The sequence below is a fragment of the Penicillium cinerascens genome (genome assembly GCF_028974065.1).
Source record: "Penicillium cinerascens strain IBT 15544 chromosome Unknown contig_1_segment0_segment0, whole genome shotgun sequence".
Taxonomy (NCBI): domain Eukaryota; kingdom Fungi; phylum Ascomycota; class Eurotiomycetes; order Eurotiales; family Aspergillaceae; genus Penicillium; species Penicillium cinerascens.
In genome coordinates this window covers 4,005,917-4,033,022 of record NW_026695287.1, presented here as the reverse complement: position 1 = coordinate 4,033,022, position 27,106 = coordinate 4,005,917, and the positions used below count along the sequence as shown (strand labels likewise).

Below are 27,106 nucleotides of genomic sequence, written 5' to 3'. Positions count from 1 at the left end.
AGGGTGTGGTGTATCAATTCTCTAACTAAATTACCAAAGGGTATAGTAATAACTATAGAGTTCTTTTCACCGCTAATTGATCCCTATATTTTGTACTCGAATAAGTTAGGCTATTCACGTGATTAACTATATCGGCCCTTAAACTGTCGCTTTATTTCGCAATATACCACTTCCCGCCTACTATCTTAGCAATTAACTAGAAATTGTTTGCGTATACCACCCCCTTGACACTGATGTCTTTTATTAACGAAGCTATCACCTACCTAGCCCCTATTTTATCTTTATTCGAGCCGCAGAAAGTGCTAGACAAAGAGCCCGTGGCTATAGCGGGAAGCGAAAATAAAAAGACCGCTAAATAGCTATTAGAAAATGCCATCGGAGACGGCGATATAGATATCGTCCTCGTGGACTTCGAGGAGAACGACCTAGAAAATCCTTTAAATTAGTCATTAATACGTAAATAGTTAATTATGTTCGTTATCTCGTAGATAGGTTTTGTTAGGTGGGTCTTTTTCTTATCTCGCTAGTCTCTATATATCTACTATCGTCGACTAACTAAATTAGTGTCTTTTCGATAATAACGATCGTGCCTATAACGCTATAGATCTTGCAAGAGTTCCATTCGCATAATAAGCTCGACTAGACCTTACTCGTCACGATTTAGGAGCTTAGGGAAGGGATTAGCCTATTTTTTATTACACCACTCTCCAAAAGATTTAGCTAGCTTCCTATCTTCTATATTAGAAATCTTCTTATACTCTATTACTTAATCGCTAGTACCCTAAGCGTAAATATTCCTATACTAATTACGTTCCAATTCTTAATAGGTTACTTCCTATCGATTCTCACCCTTAGGCCCGCTATCGTTAGAGATTTATTCTAAATAGAATAAACTAGCTAATCTATAGTAGTAGTTATAGGAACTTAGATAATAATAGATTTCATCTTACTAATTATAGGAGCGTATATTATATAGAGCCTAGGTTAGCGATGGTCGATTTAGCTAGTGGCGATTATACTTAGATTCTTTAGTTTTCTATTACTAGCTATACTTTAGGAAATATATATAGTCGTTATTCTAAGGCGGAAGACGGAACGTTTATAAGAGGAGCGTACGGATAATAAGAAGTATCGTTCTAAATATTAGGCCTATATTAATATATCCACTATACTCAAAAACGCTATAAAGCTAATATAGATCCTAGCCTAGTCTCCTATCCTTATTCTAATAACGAGCTATATAGCTATAATATACGTCTTAGTCTTATTAATTCTTGCTATACTTACCAAAAGTATAGAGTCGACGTACCCTATTATCTTTTCTAGCGGCTCTATTAGCTTAACGTTTTTAAGTCTCGCTATTAGTAATACTATCGCTTTAATCTTCTATATTTTCACTTCCGATCGCTATATAATCCACTAGCGAGAAACGAAGGGCGACGTATTTAAGCTAGAGTCTTAGTTAGTGTATCTACTTTTTGCTATAATTATTCTTCCTATAGGCTTCCTAATCTACGGATAGATATTATATTTTTATATTTAATATATTATGCCGCTTATTAAAACGTATACTATAAGGTTTAGTATAACGCTTTCCGCTATACTAGCTAAAATATATATAGTGGATATTTACGAGATCTATAGGGTATCTACTATAGCTACTAGTATTATCTTCTAAGCGACTTCTAGGGCTTTTCTATTGTTAATTAGCCCTCCTTTATATAAAAGTATTAGATAGGGCTAAGATAACATTATTCTAGCCTTAATCGTAATCGCTTTTATTCCCCCCTTAGGCTTACTAATAAGATATAGAGACTAGTTTTATAGTAAAGAACACTTTAGAAAGTCTAGATGTCGGGATTGGTAGTATATGAAAATAAGAGAGATAAATAAATGCCTAAGGGTCCCTATGCGGCAGGGCAGTCCTTAGGACAAATATTTGTAGAGAGAAATACTACCTCCCGTAGAGGTCGGCTACTACTGCGGCGTAGTAGCTTACCCCAGGAAGATGGATGTAGATAAAGATAAAGGGTCTCTTTAGTCTGCCTTTATGAGAGAAAGGTAGTAAGAGAATAATTGAGATGAAAGCTCTTGTTTTATTTTAGTCTGGTTTCTAGGCTATATTTATAGACAGAAATATTCAGTTTATCTGGCTAATTACCTAAGGTAATATTCGCCCGAGGTAATCTTGCCGTAAACGTGCTATTGCCCGAGGTAGGTAAACGTGCTGTTACCCAAGGTAGGTAAACGTGCTGTTACCCGTGGCTATAGACAGGATAGGCCTAGACCTCGCTTCGGGTCGGGTTTGGGTCCAACTTCAGGACCCATACCCGCGGGTCGGGTTTATACCTAATACCTAAAACCTATACCTGTAGACCCGTGGGTTCTTGGCGGGTACCCGCGGGTTACCCGCTAAGAACCCGTTTTGGCATAAATATTCTAATTTAGTCTACGCCAAGACGCACAAAACTGCTGATTAACCTCAATAAAATACCGTTATTTATATCTGTTCCGGTCACCTCTAAAGTTCTAATTAACAAAACCCTCTTTCCCTTATAAAAGATTAAGAAATTAGTCTATTTTCTAATTAATGAATAGCAGTAATCTTATATATTTCGCTTTAAGGACTATATAATATTATTGGGGTTGTAAAAACTAATATTTATTAAAACTATCATCAGAAGTGCGGAAATATATATAAACTATAGAATGCAGTATGTATATTTTTGTAAGGACAATATAATTCTATATTGTCCTTGCAATCCTATAGCTTATAAGGAATTTTTAATCTTATAACAATTAGTATATATTTATTAAGCTATACGTTAACTAATCGAATACTCTTTTATCTTATTTAAGCTATTAAATGCGAAAAAGTGGATTGATTTTACCTTGATTAAAGACTTAGAAGGAAATTATTTAAGGAAAATAGATTACCTATAGGTTTATAGGTTATAAGTAGGTTACCTATAGGTTACCTATTATATATATAGGCTATAAGTTAATAAGTATAGCTTTTATCTACCTATATAGGCCTTTATTAATATATTATATTTTTCACTTTAGAAGAATAGGGTACTATAAGGCCCTAGAATCTACGCTTACGCGTTGAAATTCTTTTGTAAGACTTTTAACTATCCTTAGCTAAGTGCTTATTAATTATTATATCACTAGATATCTTAATTCACTAATACCTATATATTATCTTCGTATAATATAGACCTTTTAGATGACCTTTAACTCCTCCTATTAGGCAATCTAACCCCTAATCTATCGATTAGCCAATAAAACTTCGCTTATATCGCGAGCTCTATAGGCGATACTAATTTTATCCTATTAGGATTACCTTCGCCCTTAGTGCCTAGTTCCCTCGAGAGCGTTCGACCTAATCGTATCACTATATATATAGTCTACTCTAAAATAATAAGTAATAACTATATATAATAGTGGCTATAAATAGACTTCGGAAGGAAGAAGCGTATACGTTAGGACTCGCGACACTCTTCTAACGTTTAGCACTACTTTAATTAGGTAGCTAGGGCTAGTGATAGCGCGCTAAAGGTTATATATAAGTATTACAAGGCTATCCTTAATTACCTAGGGCTTAGAAATAGAACTTCCACGATAAAGAAATATACTACTAGCTATAGTAGAAAGCCAAAAAGCCAAAATATTAGGCAATTTATATAAGCGGTAAGCTAGCCTAATAGTCTATAGGATATATACTTATTTCGACTATTTCTATAGGCGCGGAGCCCTCTAGTCGATACTCTATTTAGCTAGGAAAAATAGGAATTAAGTCTTCTTCGATTTATTATTAAATCGAGGCTACCCTTCTAGCTTCTAGAGTATCTAGGGTTCCGTAATATAATATCTATAGCCTAAAATACCCTAAGATAGCTTAATATTCTATCTATAAAGGTAGTATAGCGCTAGCTACGAAGTACAGTGCTCGAACGTTATTAGAATATACTATAGAAACTTCCTAAAGATAGAAAGATTTCTATTGCCCTTAACTATTAGATATCTCCTTTCTAGTAGGCATTTATAGTAGTTATAGGCTACTTCCTTAATAAAGACTAGAATTATTAGGAGCTACTTCTAGGATTTAAGCCTCTTTATAGAATACACTTAGGTATTAACCTTAGCGCTATTCTATTCTAGCTTCTATAGAAGTATAATTTAACCGATCAAGTACTTATAATCACTACTAATAATATATCGAATAATAACACTTTAGTAGTAAGTATCTAAGAGACTATCTAGTCCCTTAATCTTAGCGATAATACCACAATTATTCGCGTTCTATATATTACCTATATTATCTAACTAAGCTTAAAGTAACTCTTAGGTTAGATAAAGGTAAATCCAAAGAATGACACTACTTAAATGTAATAGACTAAATCCTAGGACTAATTAATTCGTTCTAGATAATAAAAATAGGAGATCATTAATACTTTAAATAAGGCTTATTACTATTAAACCTATTAAAAACCTACTTCTAATCTATTTTTATAGCTTCGAAGCTTAGCTATCTTTATTAACGTAAGCCTATAGCGCCGTAAAGCTTTCTGTAGCCTCTAGATAGGTTCTATAGCTCTTATTCCGATATAAGACGTTCGTACGTAGTGGAATTCGACGTTTCTAATGCTTCGTCGTGCTAAATAATTATAATCCGTCTTAGATAAGTTTTGCTCGAAGTATAGCTATCTATATCTTATACTTAACTAAGAGTAATGGCGTTAGATTAACTATTTGCTCTAGATTATATAGCTATTCTTCTAGTTCACCACTACGCTATCGAAAACTAAAGATTTTATCGTCTATCTTGTCTTTACTATCTATAATAAGCTCTTCGACTATCTTAAGAAGTCGATTAAGTAGCTTATAAGAAAGAAGATAGCCTAGAAGAAGCTTATACTTACCGCTCTCTATATAGCGGAGGAAAAGCTTAGGTAGTACTATAGTAAGATAGATGATATTCCTAGTGATCTCTTTACTATTAGTATAATACTCGCACCATAATATAAGCTCTAGTTCTTCTAGAGTAAAGATTAGGGCCCTAAGTGGCTTACTAGATATAGGTAAAGCCTCGTGGACTACTTTAAACTATATAAGCAACGTCTATTAGAGGAATAGATAGAGAATAGTAAAGGATCTTCTATATAGAGTGTAGGCATAGACCTTAATTAGATAATTAGTCTAGATTAGACTATCTAAGCTAGCTAATAGGACAAGCTTATAAGATATCTCGATAGTAGTAAGTATCCTTATTTTATTAATCACTAGGCTTATACTAATATATATATCTTAGCCACCGTTTCTAGTATTCTAATACGAGCGTTCTAGAAGGAGAACTAGATTATATTCCCTACGTTTATAAAGCTCGCGCGTGATATACTCTTAATTCCTATAACTAGCGCTAGCGTTGAGTAGCTATTTAACACTACTTAGGATATCTATCACTATCGTCGAGGCTCACTAAATGCTATAATAATCTAGGAGATTATATTATATAGATATATAACGTAATTTAAAGTCGAAGAGGACGAAATCGCTTTTCGGAAGGAGTATCTTTCTATAGGGGAGATAGAAGCGGATTATAAAGAGAAAGATACCCAATAACAAGAGGGTACTATCGACCTAATTAGTAACAATAAAGAGAGTAATAAGGACGATATATAAGTGGGTTTAGTCCTTATTTAAACGTAATTAACAATGGAAGGTCCCTTAAAACGTACTCTTAGAAAGAGAAGAAAGAGTGTTACATCTAAACTAGACACTAAAGGCTATAAGGATAGTAACGAGGAGGAAGATATTCCTCTACTAGAGATATAATAGCGTATCTCAGGAAGATCTAGGAAGCGGCCGCGGCATAATAATAATCAGTTTATAGTTTATTAGTTTGGTTCTAGAATTGAAGACATTTATACTTATCCTTGACCTTATTTCTACAGGAATACACTACCTATAAGCTAGATACCTATAAATATAGCCCATAAATGCATAATATATATATATCACGAGGTTCTTTATGTTTGTATTGTTTACCAACCCGTAGGTAACCCGTGGGTAACCTATGGGTTTAATATCTCAACCCATACCCGACCTTCGGGTCCATACCCTCGACCCAAAACCCGCCAAGAAACGGGTACGGGTCGGGTCCAACCCGTCTACCCACGGGTTTGGGCGAGGTCTAGATAGGCCTAATAACCTCGGTCCGGTAGGCAAATAGAAAGAGAAAGCATAGTAAAGGCTAAAGTGAGAGCAAAGTGAGAGATAAATGAGAGATAACTGCAAGATCAGATAAAGGCGGTGAGAAATGGCAGAACGGGAATTTCAGCGGGAACTTCTATGTTGAATTGGAAGCTCTAGAAATCTGCAGTTATAAATGCAGACACCTAAAATCCTGACACTAGACGATAAGTTAATTATTATCTATAGTAAATAGTCTTTATTCTATATCGCTAGTGCGTAATTATAATGCTTAAGAATAGGGATATTTATTTAAAATAAATAAATACTCTAGCTTTAATACTCTCCTATAACTACTTATTATCACTATTCTAAGTATCTCGAAAAGCTATATAGGGAACTCCTAAATTCTAGCGTTAATATTTAAAGAGATAAATACTCTAGATAATAGGGTAAAATCTATTATACTTACTTGGTTCTCCACTTAGGAATCTACCTATATAAAAGCGATTACCTCGTCGACCTATAATCTATACTAGTAGTACTATTTATACTTCTCGTTAAAGTATATATAAGTATTTTCGTTAACGTAATTACTAATAACGATATCTATTATAGTGGCCTAAGATATATAGTCTATTATATAGCGATCGCAAAGCGTAAGCGGAAAGTTATATACTAGCCCTCTTATTAGCTTTTAGAGGCTAGTAAAATAAAGAGTAAGCTCTTAGATATAATTTTCTAGGCATATAGATAGATATACTTTATAACGACGAATCTTAAATAACTCTTAGGGGGATATTAAATTACTTTATACTACATTTTATAGCCAAAGACGCTATTATATCTAAATTTAATTAAACTAATTAATATACGAAGTTCGAAAGCTTATATATACGATAAATAGCGCCTACTAATATATATATAATTACTCGGTTAGCTTATCTAAAGCTTATGTCGCTCTATACCCTTAGATAGCTAAAGAGGGTGACGTTTACGAACCTAGTTCTAGTCGATTAGCCTTTAAAGCCCTCCATCTTTAGGTTTTTTGCTTACTACGTGCTCTAGGACTTCAACTTGTGTAGTATTTAGGAACAAAAACTAGGCAATCGATTTATATTTAGGATATAGGACTTCTTCTACGTTCTTGTTATAGTAGTACTCCTTAGGTGTCAAATAATAATCAAGACGTAGCTAAGCAAACTCCCACTCAAAGAATATTTCTCTCGACGGAATGCCTAGATTCCAAGCATTATAGATATAGACAAACTAATCATCGGGAGATATATTTATTGGAGCAATCTTAGAGTCGTACTTAAAGTATAAATAATATAGTTTCTTTAGCTAGTGCTAGTCGTCTCTAGTAAGATACTAGATTTTCGCCTTACACGAGTCATCAGAGTCAATGGCGACCATTACTACTATATTAGTCCCTCCGTGCTCCAGCATTCCTTCAACGATAACGCTCTTGTTTAGATATTGCCTAGAAAACGAAACACGATTCCAGCGAAATAAGCGGATTGGATTCTTTATAGTTTTCGGCAAAAGCCGATTACTGCTTTTCGAATCAGAGGCCGGGCTTACGTAGACCTCGGCAAGGACCGGGACCGGACCATACGGTCTTTAGTCTTTTTTCAAAGTAGCCAGGACCGCACCACGGTCCCCCGCGGTCCTTTGTGGTCCCCTGTGTGGTCCCCCGCAAATTCATAATTATGCTAAGACCTTCCTTTTCTAGCCGTATAAACCGATTATTTAGCTACGTTTTTTACTATTATTAAACACTGTTTTAGTATATACGCGAATATTAATAATAAATTAGGTCTACCAATTAACAAAATAGGTGAAATCACCTCGTATTTCTTTTCTTAAAGCTTCGTATTAAGTTAATTACTAATGAAGTTTGAATTTTGGATCGTTATGGTAAGTATTTTAGAATTTACTTATAAGAATGCGAAGATATATATTTATATAGTAGGAGGACATATATATTTATAAGTGTTATATCTACTACTATCCCCACTATATTTCTAATAGCTATTAGAATTAAGGCTATCTATGGCCTAGAAACTATTAATACTCCTACTAGATTTCTAATGGCCATTAGAAAAGAAACTAGTTAGTATAGACTAGGTTACTTATAGGTTCTAATAAGTTCTAACGGTCTTTATAGTCCTTATATAGTCTTTACGGTCTCCTAGCGGTCCTTACGGTCTAAGACTATAGGGATCATAGTGGGGTAGGTCTTATTAGCTAATCACAGTCTATAATTTAGTTCGTTCTATCTTAAATTATTTACCTATCACTTTCTTTAATATTAGTACCCCCTATTATTTCTTTATCTAGATAAAAAGAGAATTATATATCTTTCCTATAACTCTTAAGCCCTACTACCTATCTTCTCTTTTATATTATTTATCAATATATCATAGAGCTACGCATCCTAATTCTCCAATAACTATCCCTTATCTATCTTTAAAGATAACCCTGTAGATACACTCTCCTTCCTTATATCTAATAGGCCATTTAACCTAGACGGATACGAAACACTAACCTCTACTCCTAGTGTGACTTTTATATAGCTAGTAGTACCTATCCTAATTCCCAAAACCCTTAAGCGTATTAGGCTATATAGCGGGAAGAAGTATATCCTTTAGATAGAGATATTTAACGAAGATTTTATCGCCTAGTGGTTAAAAACTAAGTACGGAAGTGCAACAAACGAAATATCTTTAAGGGTAAACGATAGGTAGGCTCTTAGGAGCACTTCCACTAGGTTGCTACGATCTCTAATAGATCCCCCAAGGTGATATATAAGTAGTGTAATTATATCCTTACTTATCCTGCCGACTAGCACTAGGGAATATCTACTATAAATAGGTATTTCTTATAGGCCGCTACCTATTAAAAGCGAAAGTCTAAAACGTATAATATTAGAAAGATGATCTCGAATAGGGTATAAATATTATCTATATAGCTTATTGTATACTAACTAAGATAATTATTTCTAGGCAAACCTTCCGTCTCGCAAAAAGGTCTTTTCACCAAGAGCTTAGATAGATAGGTTAACTACCTTTATTATTGCTTTACGCCTACTATTCTAGCTCGTTAAGCACCCTAAATTTCGCGCCCTTATCGAAATAGCTTCGTCTACCCTAACTATCCCTAAAATTCCTAGTGCTAGGACTTTCCGTTGGCATCTTTAGGAGATAGTTAGGGAACGTTAGGATTCTCTCTTATAAACACTCCTAAAGGGCGCTAAGCTTTCTATAGCATTAGATTACTAGACCTCCCCTTTTCGCTAGGCTTTTATAGCAATCATAGGCTACTTTATTAACCTTAAGTGGAACTACCGTGAGATCTTACTTAGCTTTGAACCTCTACGTGGCTTCTATATAGGCGCTTATCTAAGTAGTGTACTACTTAAGTTACTTAAGAAGCACTAAATTACTAACCGCGTGCTTACGATCACTACTAATAATACATCGAATAATAATATATTACTAACTACTCTCGAAGAGGTAGTTTCGTCTCTTAAGCTACCTAGTTATATACCGATTATTTATTGTCAGGATTTTAGGTGCATGCATTAATTCATGTAGATTTCCAGAGCTTCCAATTCAACATGGAAAGTTCCAGTTGATGTTCCCGTTCTGCCATCTCTCACCGCTTTCATCTGATCTTCCAATTATCTCTCATTTATCTCTCACTTTCCCCTCACTTCGGCCTTTACTATGCTTTTAATCTACGTCAGCCTACCAAACCGAGGTTATTAGGCCTATCCTGTCTATAGCCGCGGGTAACAGCACGTTTACCTACCTCGGGCAACAGCACGTTTACGGCAAGATTACCTCGGGCAAACAGCCTACGCTTACCTTGGGTAATTAGCTAGATGAACTGAATATTTTCTGTCTATAAATATGGCCCAGAAACCAGACTGAATAAAACAAGAGCTTTCATCTGAATTATTCTCTTACTACCTTTCTCTCCTAAAGGCAGACCAAAGAGACCCTTTATCTTTATCTTTATTCATCTTCCAGGGGTAAGCCACTACGCCGCAGTAGTAGCTAACCTCTACGGGAGGTAGTATTTCTCTCTACAAATATTTGTCCTGAGGACAGCCCTGCCGCATAGGGACCCGCAGGCATTTATTTATCTCTCTTATTATTATATACTACCAATCCCGACATTTATCTACTATATATTATATATATTATATAGCTTAGTCTCAAGGAGCTCCTTAGTTAGATAGATATAAACCTATTAAATAATAGGGAAGAGATAGAATAGGCCGATTAAAGACATAGCGCCTAGCAAGAGAATAGATAGGTTATATAAACCCTAAATAAAGTATATTACCTCCCCTCTTTCCACTATTATTTTTCTATCTAATACTAACTTTTCATTCTTCTCTAGGTTCGGAAGATTACAGTCTATATTAATAAAAGCCCCTAGCGCCACAAGAGCTTTATTAGACTATAGACAAAAGAACTAAAACTTATACTAATCCAAGATATTCGAACACGCTAGAATTCCACATTTCTTATACTTTAGCGCGTACGTCGGCTATAGACTATATTTAATAGATTTTATATATAGTTCAATCTAACGGATATAAAGATAGATAAAGCTAAATAGCGATAGGTTAACTATCTACTATTAATTACCTATCCCTTCTTTAAATTCACTTTATCTTTATTAGCTACAACTAATATAACTATCTATAATATATTTAGGATCTATAATACCTTATTTACCCATATTAATAAGGCAAAGGCGTAGCTAGCACGAAAGAAAGTTAGGTGGAAGAAGATAATAAAGCTAGCGTTAGAGTATAGGCGCGATAAGCTTACGGAATATTACGGTAAGACTAATAATATTCCAAATAATCTCTATATAATTAGAACTATCTTAGGTCCCCGCAATAAGCTTAAATTCTTCTTAACACCAGAATAGGAGACACACTAGGCACCACGATATAAGCAGTCCCTTAAGACTTATATCTAGCCTTATTAATAGCGTTATATAGAGACACAGTTAATATTAACTACCTAGTTAATAAGCAACGATATTTCTAATATTAATATCCTTCTAAGACCTACTATATCTCTCTAGTCAAGACCAACCACTTTAGATAAACTTATAAGGTATCTTAGAAGTAGTAAGTTTAATATCTCTCCCTCCTATATAATTACTTTTATTAATCTAATACTTTTCTAGATACTATCCAATCAACACCACTAGTATTCTAGAAGGCTTATAAGATAGAGTATCCTATCCTCGTAAGCCTTACCTAAGATATCCTTATAACTCTAGCTAGTGGCTCTAGGGTAGAGAGGCTTTTCAACTCTACTCGCGATATATACCACTATCGCCAAGAATCGTTAAGATTATAGACTATTTAAGATCTAATAATATTTATATATATAACAAGATTTAATATCTAGTCGGAGTAGCTTACGCTAGTGGATGAGTTTCTCTCTACCTAAGAGAGGCATACAAAGAAGGAGCAGGATAATGCTAAGCAAGAGACTAAGGAGTATAATCCTATTAGCGATAATAAGGAAGATCCTATAATAGACGCTTCCGTTAAAGTATCTATTAAGCAACCTAGTTTACGCGCGCTAGGGAAAAGAAGGGCTATTAATAATTAGCTTACTAAGCTAGATAATAATAAGATCCCTTTACCTAATTTTAATATCTAGAGGCATTCATCAAGGCGGATTCCAAAGAGATTAAGATATAATAAGGATTTTTTATATAATTAGTAGAGACAAAGGGTCATTAGAGGCTAAAATCTTATTTATTACATAAATCATAAATCATCTACATAAGTGATTTCTACAAAGACCCTCTTCAATTTTTTCAGTAGGCATCAGCTATGACTATTCCTTATAAAGAATAAAAGTAGAATACTGAAAAATACCTCTAGATTTAGGCATTGACATAGCCCGCCCGCGGGTAGGAAGTCCTACCCGTAGCCCGCCCGTGGGTATACCCGCGCGGGTATTGTCTTTGCCTACCCGCCCGTGAGTCATACCCATTATACCTATAGGTACCCATAGACACCTAATTCTGCCTGATTTGGCCTGATTTGGCCTGATTTAGCCTGAATTATTATGCAGATTCTGCTAATTAATCTCTGTTATTTACGTCTGTTTTAGTCGGAACAAGTAATATCACCACTTTTCAGCCTACCTACTAGGTAATTTTAAGAAATAAATTTATTTTATATAGTTAAGGGTCGGTTCATTGGTTTTATTAATACTTTAGGCCTATAGAAGTAAAGATAACAAAGTGGTGGTACAAATTATAGTTAGTGCTTAAAGATATATATTTGTTGTATACGACCAAACCACTATATTATTTCCTTTAATTTTGTAATTTTATTATAGTACAATACGAGGTTATTAGGGCTTATTTTATTATTTAATTAAATTATTATAGCTTCTTTTATCTATACTTATCTTATAAACACTTAATTATTAGTGTAGGGTGTGTGGTTAAGATAAAAAGGGTAGAGTTGAGAGAAAAAGTTAAAAATTTTTGGGGGGCATAGCTCTCAGCGAATTCTACGGGCCTACGGGTATACCCATAGGTATATCTATAGGCATATAGAGATTTAGGCCAATAGGATAGACTAACCTAACCCACTTAGTAGTGATTGGCTCCTAAAGAACTAATTATATTAGCGTACATACTAAAATCCCTTGGTATGCCTTGCCTTCTAAGCTCTTTCTCTTATTTTGGTCTCGGTTTCTCTTCACTTTCGGCTAGTATAGCACACCTTTCGGACCCTATAAGCCAATCTATCTATAGCGATAGTATTGATCCTCTTTTATCTGATTCCTTCTCTTTTGAACTAAAACCATCCGAACCAACTGGAAGCTAGCTTAATAAGCCTAACACCACCCAACCACTACTACCACCCTCTATTTAACGTATTAGAGACCAGAAGCAACAGTGGGCACTTTAGACGGAAATGACGAAGGCTGAGTTTATTAAATAGTGGCTTACAACCTAGTATAGGACGAAACCTAAGGCAAAACGTATCCGTTAGGATAAAAAGGGCTTTCAGTCTCATATCTAGGCGTAGTTTAATCAGATTGCATATATTAATATTGGGAAGCCTAAGGTTATTTGCAAGAAGTGTAGTGTTATACTAGAACATCTAATCTCTAATGGGACGTTAGCAATAGTTAGGCATTAGAAAAATAGCCTATATCGGAGGAAAACCAAGCAAACAAATATCAAGCATTTAATAGAGAAAGCGGTATATTTACTAGAGAGAGAAAAGTGAGAGAGAAGTGAGAGAAAAGTGAGAGAGAAGTGAGAGAGAAGTAAGAGAGAAGTGAGAGAGAAGTGAGAGAGAAGTAAGAGATAACTAACCTATTATTCTCTCACTAGGCAATCAATTCCTACCTATCCTAACCTTGGTCTGATAAGCTCTAGTAGGAGCAGCTTTTGACCATAATTACTAGCCTACGCCTAACTTTCTAGATTATCGAGAACGAGCACTTCCGGAAGCTTCTACGCCTAACCTAATCCGCCCCTTCGGTCCTAACCTTTCCCACCGGTCGTATAATATAGCGCCGACTACAAAATATAGTCGAAGACCGACAGAAAGATATCCTTCGGACGCTTCCACCTTATTTAAAGCTCTCTATTAGTCTAGATTACTAGACATCCCCCTTTCAGCAGGCATTTATGGCTATAACTAGCTATTTCCTAGACTAGAATTAGGATTATCGCGAGGTGCTACTAGGATTCGAACCTCTAGAAGGCATATATACTAGACTAAACCTTAGTTTAGTCCTATCTAAGACCCTTCAAAAGCATTAGATTCTAGACTAGGTTATAGCTATTACCACGGATAATACATTAAATAACTAGACGATGATTGCAAGCATCTAAACTAGTTATCCTAGTCTACCTTTTATCCGCATTCCTTGCCTTGCGTATATAATTTAGCTTAGTCTAAAATAACTTCTTAGTTAGATAAAGGCAAACCCCTAGAATAATATAGTGGAAATGGTTTAGACGGAAGAGCTTAATTAGACTACGCGGGCTCGCTAAAGGTCTAGAAAGCTAGATATTACGAATACCCTTCGTAAGGCTCGTAGTCTTGCTATCTATATTAATATAAGCCTATAGAGACGGGATAACTTCCTAAAGTCTTAGGCTAAGCAGCCTGTATTAGTCCTAATCTAAGACGTCCGTACGCGTTGGAATTCAACCTATCTAATGCTTCAACGGGCTAAATGGCTTCAACCTAATCTTAATTAGTACTACAGGGCCTTCTAGGTTGATCATTTAATAATTAATCTAGAGGAATGGCGTTAGATTGATTACCTTCTTTATCTTACTAAGCCTTTCTTCGATTTTACTTTGATTATAGCTAAAACTAAAGATATTACTATCTATGGTGTCTTTGGTGTTTATAATTTGCTTTTTGAGTACCTTAAAGCTTCAATCCGGCAGTTAAGGCGGAAAAAGGTTCGTCTCCTCTATTCTCTCCCTTTTCCGATAATCTTGACTCTTGCTTTTAGCACTTTAACGTATATAATAAGGGTTAAAGAGCTAAAAATCAGAGTCAAGATTAGCGGAAAGGGGATTTATTTAAGTCTCACTTACTTACTTTTCCTTTACTTCTAGGCTAGGTGGAAACAATAGATGCTTAAAGCTCTTGAATTAGCTAAAAATAAGCTTCGAGAGTACTATGCGAAAATAGATGATCCAGAACTTAGTGATATCTATACGTATAGTATAATCCTCGCCCCTAAGCATAAATTATAGTTCTTTTCTGGCCTAGATTAGTAGGATAAAGACTATTCTTTTTTATATTTAAAAAGCTTTCACGACCATATAAAAGCATATTAAATAGAGACCGATTTAATCTCAAAACCCTAGGCTTCCGTCTAAACTAAGTTTAATTAAATGCTTAGGCGAAAACCTCCGTCTACCTAGGACTAGGATGAATTGACCTAATTTCTCTAAGGGGGGTAAGCTTACCTCTCGTTTCACCTCTCGTTTTACCTTTTGTTTTACCTCTCGTCTAATTTTTTTGGTTTTACTTAGGTTTGGTCCTAATTAGCCCTTGTCTATTCTAGAAAGATCATACGTATAAGTTTCCTACCCTTGCACGTATAGTATGGGATATCTTCTCTATCCCTGCTACTAGTGCTGGTGTAGAAAGGCTATTTAATTTAGCCTGTGATATCTATTATTATCGGAGGGGTCGTCTGAATACTTCAACTATCCAAGATCTAATGATGTTTACCTACATAACTAGGTTTGAGATAGAAGATAAGTAGCTAGCTTATATCCGATCTCTATCTATCCACGAGGACGGCGAAACAGAGGAACCTTCTAAGCAAATAGAAGGTTTTAAGCCAATTAGTGATACTGAGGATGAGGTGGATAAGGTGGATAAGCTAGATAAGCTAGATGTTTCTAGGCTATCTTCTATCCGGGCTAGTAAGAGACGAAAGAGTGTTTTGTCTGATGAGAGTGATAATAATTTAGTGTCTTTGCCTATAATACCAGAAAGCCAGATTCGGGCCTCTGGGCGGGTGAAAAGACGTCCTCGGGGGCTTAAGGGCTTTGAAATTCTATAGATTAATATAGGTGTTATTCTTTTATTTAACCCTCACTTCTCTCTCTCATTTAGTTACCTTTTGGTCTGTAATTTTACAATTTGAATACTAAAAGTTACTACATAAGATGCATTACTTATGCCTCTCTATATCACGGGTTTCTTGGCGGCCCGTGGGTATACCCATGGGCGGGCCTGCCTACCCCTACCCGCCCACGGGTTTGAGGGTCCTACCCGTACGGGTATACCCACGGGCATGTCAATGTCTATCTAGATTCTACATAAAATATATATATCACGGGGTTTCTATATTTGTCCTGTTTACAGGACCGTAGGACCGCACCGGACCGCATTGGTGCGGTCCTTAAAAAGTTGGGACCGTGTCGGTCCTTGAAAAGTTAGGACCGGGCCCTGCATAGTGCGGTCCGGTCCGCGGTCTGGTCCGGTCCCTTGCGGTCCTTGCCGAGGTCTAGGCTTACGACCCAGTCGAACAGATGGCGGAGAAAAGGCAACGCCGAGCTAAAGGAATCTCAAATTGGCAAAGACGAATGGGTGGGGAGGCTTGGCTGCAGCTACGCACTAATGCAGTGTAACCCGAACCTATTGCGCTAGACCGGGACCTCATCCGTCTAATCATCGGGCTTTTCTCCACGTACATTTGTAAAGTCGGTATTAGGTAGAGCTGGGAGGTCTCGGAAATCCTAATGCCGAAGATTACACATGCATATGTACGCACTGAATACTTTGTACAGCGCATGCGAGTTGTGTTAGACTGGGATTTCATCCTTCAAATTGTTCGACTGGCACGAGTGGGGGAAATGGATTGAGCAATACTTACTTGCTAACTAAAATAACATGATAACCAATGCAACTTGGTCCAGGGTTCCGACTGGAGGGCATTTCCCCTCCTTCGTGATTTCGTGTTGACACTGTCCGTCATAGTCTGCGCTAGAACTTGATGAGCGTACAGTCCCATCCCCATGTTTCCTCACCTACACTACCACCCGACCACCGCCTCTATCACCGCTTTCTCGTTTAGATCGCTATTTTTCATAGTTCATAAGGCCACAATACATATCCAGCTGCAAAATAAGGGACTTTCTACCCATGTAGATCACTTATCATATCGCTTTGCCTACTATGCCTACGACCCTAATATCAGGCTTTTTATCTACCCCTGCCCCTTTACCACTAGACCTGGCACTCACCCGCGGGTGACCCTCCGGACCTCACCTCCTCTTGGCGGGTGGCGGTTCTAACATCCCGCCTCTCTGACGGTCACACGCAGGGTCCCCACGTGACATCACGTTTTAGGCAGAAAAGTCATATTTTCGGTCTCAATCCACTTACCCATCTATCCTAAATAGTAAGTCGTGTCCTAAATAGGTAAATTGTGTCGTATGTGGGTCAGGGTTACGGTCAGGGTCGGTGAGGTTGGACCCCGACCCTCGGCGGTGCGGGTGGAGGTTCCTGACTTTGGATCTGCGGGACGGGTGAGTGCCGGTCTATTTACCATGCACGCCTAAGAATTATAGGTTAAACCTTATCCGTGACTAGCGCCTTCTTATTAAATACCATGAGGATGGCTAGAGTCTAGGTGCTATAGCCCGCAGGCTAGGCCTCTCGTACGGTTAGGTCTAACATACCTGTACCGTCAGCAAGCAGGCTACATCAAAGCATACGAAGGGCCACGATCTAATCCTTACACACGAAGACGCCAACTATACTATTGCCTCTATTCAATTAGTTTCTAATAATCAAATTTAAGGATTTGATGAGCCTGTGCTAGATCTAGACCTACTATATTCTACTTAAAAGCAAGCGCTGGAAAGCTGTGGCTATACTGAGAAAAGAGCGTAGGTAAAGCCACCGCTTTAATGATCAGCGGTATAATCGATCCCTAAGGATATAAAGATAGAAAGGCTACGTATTGTCATTCAAGAAGCATAAGACACAGTGCCCGAAAGGTTTCTAAAAAGCCTAGCTGAATCAATGCATCGCCGGTGTGTTAAGGTGATAGAGAGGCAAGAGTATGCAACAGGCTATTAAGGGGTGCTAATGTGATATAGATAGCAGAAAATAAAGTGGATAATCAAGTGGGTACGGGAAACACGTGGTAGGGAACTGTAATCTTAGCCAGCGCATCATTTGTGTCATATACCTCGGATAACACCGTTGTCTTCGGTTCTGAAACCGGTTAGCGATGTGGTCCCCTTGGAGGCAGAACGCAGTTCCCTTGGAGGCAGAACGCAGTTCACTTGCCTAAAGGTACCTTTCGTACGGAAGCACTGCCAACGGAGAATCCTACGCTTATGCGGGTCAATTTCCACCTATATAAGTGCAACAATAGCGTCTCCTTCCATACCTACTAAGTAATAGACAGTAGTCAAGTCAATGCTGACTAGTGACAGGCTACTAATGCGCCACAACGATAGCGCGCGAGTAGCTATTACAACCCAGGATGCTTGGCATATAGTCGATCCATACGTGTTTTGTTCCCCCGCCTCCCCACCTCTGAATCTCCACCTATATTTTGCCGTTTATACCATATGATCACCCCCTTCATTCAATAAGATTGAGAAGTGGTAGATATTGTGGCCTTGAAAGGAAAGCGGTGCACATTGTGGCAAAGTGGAGGGGACAAAACATATGCTAGGAAACTATATGTCTTATTTGGGGTAGCTAAGTGCTTGGTTGCCATCAAGCATCAAGATACCTAGTGATCCAAGACAATACGAACAGCACTAACGTGCCTTGGTATGAATGTGCGGGCGTATTAACGACCCTCATTTCAATTGTCACCTCATGATGCTACCTTATATGTGTATAATATCAAGAAGCGTGTGCACATTTTTCTAGGGGTTTGAATGGTTCGATCCTTCCGAATATCCAGGCATAAAGTCCGCAATGTGATAAGGCGTTTATGTAAGGCCCACCACGTGGGGAAGCAAAATGGGCTCACGGACACGGCTAAAAATGCGAGCAAGTGCAAAACATCCGACCAGGAATAAAGAATGGAACGAATCACTCCGAGGGACGAATATTAAGACCAATCGCTTAGACGGGTCGAAACCTAAGAGGGGATATCTGGATTTACCCAACTCTATAGGTTTATCACCTACTAGCTATCAGCATAGGTACATACCAGTGCGCCTGCATTCGGAGTCATCGTCCACATCACCTCATATATACTCGCGTGCTCCATTAGTTTTATGTACGGCCAGCGAATAAGTCTGGCCAGGGGTATTAAGTCACCTACGTATTCAACTGGAATACGGCCGCCTTAAGTGCTATATAACCTCCCCCCCCCCCCCCCCTTCCCCCCCCCCTAACCATCTCCATCATTCACGGATATTAATCCCAGACAAGACAACTTGTTATATTGTCCACTCACAATTTACAAACCCACACTCTTCAAATATGGTAGGATAACCTTAGAAATCTTTAATGATACAGGACATACCTAACTGGGTTCCAGCCTCAATCCGCCAACACGACTACAACTGAGGAGAGATCTTAGCTATGGCAGGCGATACAGGAAGTCCAAAACCTATTCAAACCGGAGAGGCCTGCCACTCGTAATGCCAACGCCGATCTTACTACCGACGCCGAGTCCAACAAGACTAAAGATGAGCCTTTAAAACTCAATTTGCTCAAGGCCCAATTCAATTCCGCGAGATCCAACATTGCGAATGTGGAGGAGCAGCACTGAGAGCCATGTTATTATACTTGGGACTGTTGAAGGAAGGTGTTAGCCTGAAGGCATTACTGACCTATTTGTCATTCCTTTGCTATATAAGTATACTAGCTAGCCTTCCATTTTCTTGGTAGAGAGGACAACTAGTTATATGAGCATATAACCTAAATCACCTTTCGCTAGTGACTACCCTGTTTAAAACTAGATACAACAAATTAAAGGTCGCTCCTTTCTCAAAAATGTCTGTTGAACGGCCTATCTGAACGTAGTGCTGCCATTTTCGATAGTCTTCATCAATGGACAAGAATAGGGCGCTAACGAGAAAGGCTGCTTTCCGGAGTAGTAGTTAACTGTATCAGCGTCGTACATCTGTTTAGTCTAGATAGCAGGCTTTCATTTACGCGAAAGCGAACACGAAAGGTTTTTGATTAAAGCTACGGCAACATCTCATCTCTTTACGAAAGCCACTTAGGGGTCGCCCTAATCAGCTTTGTGTTAAGTTTGTTCGCGGTTGTTATCTTTGCGTGTGAGGGATGGTATGTTATGGGAGGTGTCTAGAAACGACCTTTCAATTTTCTCGGGACATAATGTGATAGCATACTAGTCTAGATGTATATAGTCCTTGCTGTTAGAACTAGGCCGGGCAGGCTCCCTATCTCCAATCTAACCCCGGGATAACGAGTCAATCATTATATGACTGAAAAGGGGCACCCCCTCTCGGACTCCGAAACGGTCAAGGAATAATCTTTTTTAGCCTTATATATAGGGCAATCAGGCTGAAACGACTATATAGGGACCCTTCGTTGACCTATGGTACGTACACTCCACTCCAATGTCCCCACTTCGCACGGTTCACTTAGGTCCGGAGGGGAGTCCGGCGGCCCTTCCGGCGGGAGGATTCTTAAGCAAGGATCCATAATAGTATCAACCCCTTTATACAGGATGTGTGTACATCTAATCGACAGATTGGGTGCAAGGTTTTTTTGATTCTAGCACCGGACCCCTGGCTACGGTCGAAAGACGCTGTGAAAAGGAGTGCGTAGGCACACTAGTGTGCTGATTGATGGAATTGAACCCCCCAGAACCATCGATCCCACGATGCAAGTAGTTTGTCTTCGTAGGTCCGCGAGGCGCAATGTCTCAATGCTCTTATCTATTTAATCTCCATCGCCTGTGACAAGAAGCTCCTCCATATGTAGATCTATATATGTAATCCTACGAGCTATATCTTTACCCAGAACAACTAGCTCAAGGTGGCTGACCGACGAGGCTTTACTTAACAACACATATGCGTCTGCATTCGGAAGAAAAAATTTGGAACTTTTGAAGGATTTTTGAGGGATTAAATTACACATGGAACTCCTGCGGTGACTCGCCATCGGTTCGTGGAAGCCGTAGTTAGACAACGAATACACACTCGTTCTAATAGATATAATGCTAAAAATCAGCAATCCGTCTAAGAAGATATTCCTAAAGGAATCTACCTATTTTCTCTGTCTTTTATTGGGTGAATTGTCATTGATTGACTTTGCAAATTACTCTTTCCCAAGGTGGCGACCTACATATCATAATCAGCATAGCAGTGCTACTGCTGTAGCCTGATAGCTAGTTTAGGGGTGTTTCAATAGAGGTCAAGCTATGTGAGCTGTCGAAATCTCAGCTTCAAACAACCCGCAAGAGGCACCGCCGAGAAGGCATCCTGCTGTTCCACATTTCCTGTGAATTCATCATCCAGAGAAGTCAAGTAATCCGTATAGACGGTGGCAAGAAGCTCTTTGATGACTGGTTGTGAGTTGCATCGTCAGCACGTTATTCGATGAAACGGACAGCACGGAATGGTGAAGAGATGGGGTGGTAAATTAGTGTTGCGATTTGGAAAACAAAGAGATCAAGATAAAATATACAATCAGAAAAGTGACTGGAAAGGTATTACATCCATGATCTATGTAGTACTGGACGTGGGTTTTGTTGATAAAAGTATAATCACACGGCGGCCAATCGAAGGTATGCTATTTAGCCCAGATTATTAACCGCCCTCGGTGATTTAAAATTTTCACTTAAAATGGTTACTATTTTCAACTCTTGGTTTTCTAGGTAGGGGGCTCTAATGAGGAATAGCTCCCGGACGATCCCTGTCTAGTTATCCGCGTCTCAGGAGGGATCTGTATGCCAAGGAGTTAAAAAAAATAAAGTCCGTTCCAGGTTTCGTTACCTCCGTTATCTATCTCCGTCCTTTGTCACGCCTTTGTTTATGCCTATTTATTTGAGATTTCGCAGCCTCATTTACCTCCAATTCAGACGGTCGTCAACCTTGTTGTTTTGTGTTGCATGGATCATCACGAGCTTGTGTCTTCCTTGTCTCTTGCTTGCTGAGGTCTTTGACTTAGCTTATTTCTGAAAGTAGCCATTTATCTCTGTCACCGCCACAAGTCACAAGGGAAATGGGCACGCCAAGTTTCAAGAGCGACAACAAGAGCCAACCAAAAAGTCCGCCAAGTCGCCCCAGCCATTTTAAACTTGTCGTGGACCAGACTTTAATTACTGATGAAGTCCGTCACCACGACTACCCTGGTAGCGGCACGATCGAGGATCCGTACGTGGTGGACTGGCTCCCCAACGACCCCAAGAATGGCTTCAACATGTCACCGGCCATGAAATGGGTCATCGTTATGATTTGTGCCTTCAACACCCTGGCTTGCTCGTTCTCCTCAACTGTCTTTGCCGGCGCAATCTTTCAGGTTAAGGAGTACTTCCACATGTCTGACGAAGTCTCTATCCTCACTGTATCCCTCTTTGTGCTAGGCTTCGCCGTTGGGCCCGTCATCTGGGGCCCACTGTCCGAGCTCTACGGCCGCCAGTCTATCTACCTCATCACCTTAGGCGCCTCGATCCTATTTGCGGGCACATCTATTGCCTGTAACGAACACGGCATAGCCGCAATGCTAGTTCTCCGCTTCCTCGTCGGCTCTTTCAGCTCGGCCGCTATCTCTAATTCACCCGCTGTGGTCGCTGACATCTTCGTGCCAGCGGAGCGGGGACTTGCCGTCATGGCGTACTCGATGTTCCCTTTCCTTGGCCCTACGCTTGGACCCATATGCGGCAACTTTCTCGCTGCCAGCAGCGGATGGAGGTGGGTGGACGTCCTATGCACGCTCTTCTTCACCTTAATGTTTTTCCTCGGCCTATTCTTTGTGCCCGAGACCTACGGACCTTATATCCTGCGACGTCGGGCCGCCAAAATGAGCAAGGAGACAGGCAAGGAGTACATCAGCAAGCTTGATGTCGGCCTCCCACACAAGACTCTTGGCTCGACCCTGAGCACGGCCATTGTGCGCCCCATGGTCATGGCGGTGATTGAGCCAATCTCAATAGGCATGGCCGTGTACGCGGCCATCATTTACGGCATCCTCTATCTTATCTTCGCCGCCTTCCCTATTATCTTCGTAGATCAGCGTCACTGGACCCAGGGTGTGTCGGGCCTGGCCTACGTTGGTATCATGATCGGCCAGATCTTAGGCGTACCCTTCTACGTGGTTCTCGAGTTCAGGTACCGCAAGAAGATTGCCCGTCCCGGCGTCGTGTCGAACCCCGAAATGCGCCTCGAGCCGGCTTTGTATGGCGCTATTATTCTTCCCATCAGTCTGTTTTGGTTCGCTTGGACATCTTACCAGAGCATCCACTGGGCCGTTGGCCTAGTGGGGACCATCTTCTTTGGACTGGGCAACGTCCTCGTCTTTATCTCCTTAACCAACTATATTATAGATACATATAGCCTCTTTGCCGCCACGGCAGCGGCTACCAACTCTATTGTTCGCGCCCTATTTGGGTTCGCCTTGTAAGCTTCCCTTCTCCGCTTTTGTCGCCTTCTATCTCGATGCATGCAGCTAACCAGCCATTCCTCCTAAACAGCCCCCTCTTCACCATGTATATGTACGAGAACCTCGGCACGCAGTGGGCCTCGTCCATTCCTGCTTTCCTGTCTTTGGCCTTTGCCCCTCTGCCCTTTGTCTTCCTCAAGGTCGGCCCGACACTGCGAGCCCACTCCAAGTTCGCCAACGAGGCCAAGGCCCAGCTGGCCAAGCTGCAGGAGGTACGTCAGAAGGTCGAGGAAAGGTTCGAAGAGAAACGTGCCGTCGAAGTCGATGTCGAGATGCTCACTGTTCCCACCCCTCAGGGGTTGAGCGCCAGCGATAAATAAGTGAAGGACCTGCATCTCTGATTCATAGGTGCCAAAGTTAGTCCATCGGAGTCAAGTTTCAGGTTGGATCTCGTGCTTTTATCCCTCCTACAGAAGCTTCATATGACGTCCCGTTTTATTCATTTTACATTAATTTTGAGATTGTGCCTGGAAGTGGCGAAACTAGAAATATGGCTAATATGGAATTGGACACACTATAAATGATCGCTATCCATTTACCTCGGATCCGTCCTTTTTGCGCATGAGGTAACAGACATACATGTTCGGTACCCAATATCCAACAAACCGTCAGAATTTTGACCTCATCACCACCAAATTAAATGTAATCGGGCTTCAAAAGGTGACTGGATTATATTGTAAAGCTACTGTACATGGTCCCTGGTCAGAACATCCTGACCGAACTTTTGATGGCAGAAATAATCAGGGTTGAAATATAAGGTACCATAATATTCGAGATCAGATTTACCCTTATACTCATCGATGTTAATTCCCGAACCCTAATCTAAAACACGCTAATCAAAATACGGTAGAGACGTCGATTCCCTAGTTCCAGGAATAGATCTTGTATCTTACTGGAAGACGCGCGCGGGGCGCGCATCGGCCCTGAAACGATGAAAAGAAGAGGATGGTTAGTAAGTAAAAAGTGTAAATAGAGGGTTGAAACGGTGAGGCGTGAGTCACATACATATTAAACAAGATAGACGAATAACAGAAGGCATAAGCATAGCTAATACCTAGGTCGTGGAAAACGTGAAAAATAGGATTGAATTTGTTATGTAGAGACTTCAACTGTTGTATTTTGATCTAGCAACAGTTTAGGATGTTTTTCGTGGTCTTTGGGAACGTCTCCTTGGCGTAGGAGTATATGGTTGTGGTGATGATTGAGTATCATCGGATGTGTCTGGCCAAATTATCTAGGTTTCCTCCTCGTCGTCATTTAGAGCATCAGTTTCAGTGGGTGTGTACGATAGTTGGTTAGTTGAGGTCGAATCTCCTTCCAACACAGACTTAAATGGAGACTAAGCGTTAGCTCTTTGGGACCAGCGGTCCTGGCGTTTTCGTTTACTAGTTGTTGAAGATGGGGTGAGGGGCAGAGACTGCGATATAGTTGGCAGGAAATATATATCGTCTATAATCATAGCTAGTTGGCGATTCTCTTTAGTGACGCCAAAAATACGCCCAGTCAGAAAAATGCTGGTGTTGATGTTTAGTGGTGGAAAGTTCGCCTAGCGTTGTCCGTTCTTAAAATATGCGGTCAGAAGGAATGTGTGATGGCTTCGGGACGAACTGTTGTAAACTGTAGATTGGAGACGATAGTGTAATAGGGTTAGGCCATCGTTTAGCTAACCCCCGCGTTCGAGAATAGTTCCAAGAACGGTGACGATAGGCTAAGCCGCTTCGGGGCAGTGCATAAAATATAAATCTATGTCTTCTTGATCACTAGGGTGTCTAGATTATGTTAGGTTTGTTCTTAGGGGGAATGGAAGTTACTAACCGGTCAACGCTGCTAGCATAAAGAAGAATGTGGAAGTCCTTATTATTAGAGGAGATTGTAAGGAAAGAGCCCCATACATAGATGAACGTGTTTGGTTGGTATAGTTTAGGTTAGTTGCCCTCATTAAAAAATCGAACCAGGGTGGGGATATTATCTTGTTCAACATCGTCTAATCGTATATCTTTGTCTAGGATATTAAGTGAAATACGCAACTATATAGATAGTCCTTTACCAGGGCGCGTTGGATCCGGTTCGATATGCTCGATAAAATCGCGGATATAAAGAATTGCTAGGAAAGATTTATTTAATGGCATAGCGGAAAGAGATATAGTTAAGTATAGGGCTTAATATTGTAGGAAGAATAGAAAGGTAGTGTATATATAGGTTTATAGGTAAAAAGACGAGGAAGGTGGGAGGATGCGAAGGATAGTTTATTCTAGGCTAGAACGCTATATGGCGGGGCCTAGCAGGGATTGCCTGGTCGAAACCGGTGAAGGTGCATAACTATATATATAGATACGAATATGATTATGATTAGTCTAAACGTTCTCTCACCGCTCCTCTTAGGAAGAAGTTAAATAGAGCATAGAGAGGATGAGGTTTGTCTTTATTAAGTTAATCACGCATATACGCAAGACGTAGAGGAGAAAATTTAGGTATATAGTAAGTTATCGGGAGTTATTTTTGCTATACAGTAAGAGTATCGAGCTCGAGAGCTTGCAATCTTTATATCTCACCTAGCAACTAAGGATCCGGCCTGTGCTAGAGGTCACTTATATTAATTGGTTGTAGAAGGTGAAGACTAGTCAGTGAGCGTAGGCGAGACAGTTACACGTAGGTAGAGCAATATTTCCGGTGCGAGTCTTGGCGTCGACCATTCCGATCATCCTTAAGATCCAAAATAGTGGATTCTAGGGTCGCACCCTAAATTTTATAGTCGGTAAGACAAAAGGCTGAATAAATAGGAATCTGTCTCCGGCGCACTAAATAGCCTTTCACTATTATGGACGCCTCGAGTGGAAAAATGGGTAATACATTTTCGTCTAATAAATAAATAGACACAGATTTAGATCGGTTTAATTTAAACAGAAGGTATACTAGAGGTTTAGTATAGAAGATATATAATTCATCGAGTTCGTGAAAGTCCGCTATTTAAGTTTAGATTAATTAAGGCAGGTGACCAAATATATCTTAGGAGCGGTGACTTATAGTTTGGGTCCACAACAACGCCTACCGCCTATCCGGTTACACTATTGACTAATCCAATAGGCGTGTATATATTTATTAAGACCATTGTCGGCATAGAGAGTATATAGAGAATAAGCCCTAGAAAAGGGATTTTTGCGCCTTGCTTAGGAAGACCGAGTAGGTCATCCGCGTGAAGCGTTAGATCTATTAGGCTGGAAGACCTTGTGCGGGTGTGGATAGTAGGGAAAATGATAATTCTCTGATATCTCGCCTAAGCGAAACGCTCGATCTAGAAACGATTTATAACGTGTCGAAGAGCGTTTAGCTTAACGACTGCTGTTGTGGTTTATAGATAAGGATCGGTTAGTGAAGTGATCGCCTTTAAGTTCAACGTTAATATATTATTATTCGTGAGAGTGCTAGCCCTCGCTCGTGTTAGTAGGTTTCGATATGGTAAGTCTTCTGCTTGTCGCATTTGCTCATGGAGGATGATAACTTACTTAAATTGGGACTAGATAAGTTTTCCGTCCTGATCGGTTTTATTCTTTGGCAATTTCCACAGGGCTTAGCCCTAGACCGGAGGAAATTAGTAAAAATCTCCTATAAGAATAACGATAGGCAAACCACTAAAGAGGTCCGGAGAGGATCTATTAAGGGATCGCGCGATCTTGCAGTAGGTGTTGATAATGCTAAGTGCGGAGAGATCTACTATGCTTACCTCGTCTATAATTATAACTGTTT

The 27,106-nt window shown here is 39.5% G+C and overlaps 2 protein-coding genes across 2 annotated transcripts; both read left to right on the top strand.

The window, feature by feature from the left end:
- Positions 1 to 470: 470 nt before the first annotated feature.
- Positions 471 to 770, top strand: N7498_003053 (uncharacterized protein; the record flags this gene model as incomplete). Its single annotated transcript, XM_058450115.1, has 2 exons — positions 471 to 484; positions 605 to 770. The coding sequence occupies 2 exons, from the start codon at positions 471 to 473 to the stop codon at positions 768 to 770; spliced, it is 180 nt and encodes a 59-aa protein (XP_058312459.1).
- Positions 771 to 21,925: 21,155 nt separating this feature from the next.
- Positions 21,926 to 23,682, top strand: N7498_003052 (MFS transporter; the record flags this gene model as incomplete). The annotated part of the gene is made up of 2 exons (XM_058450114.1): positions 21,926 to 23,319; positions 23,394 to 23,682. The coding sequence occupies 2 exons, from the start codon at positions 21,926 to 21,928 to the stop codon at positions 23,680 to 23,682; spliced, it is 1,683 nt and encodes a 560-aa protein (XP_058312458.1).
- Positions 23,683 to 27,106: the final 3,424 nt, after the last annotated feature.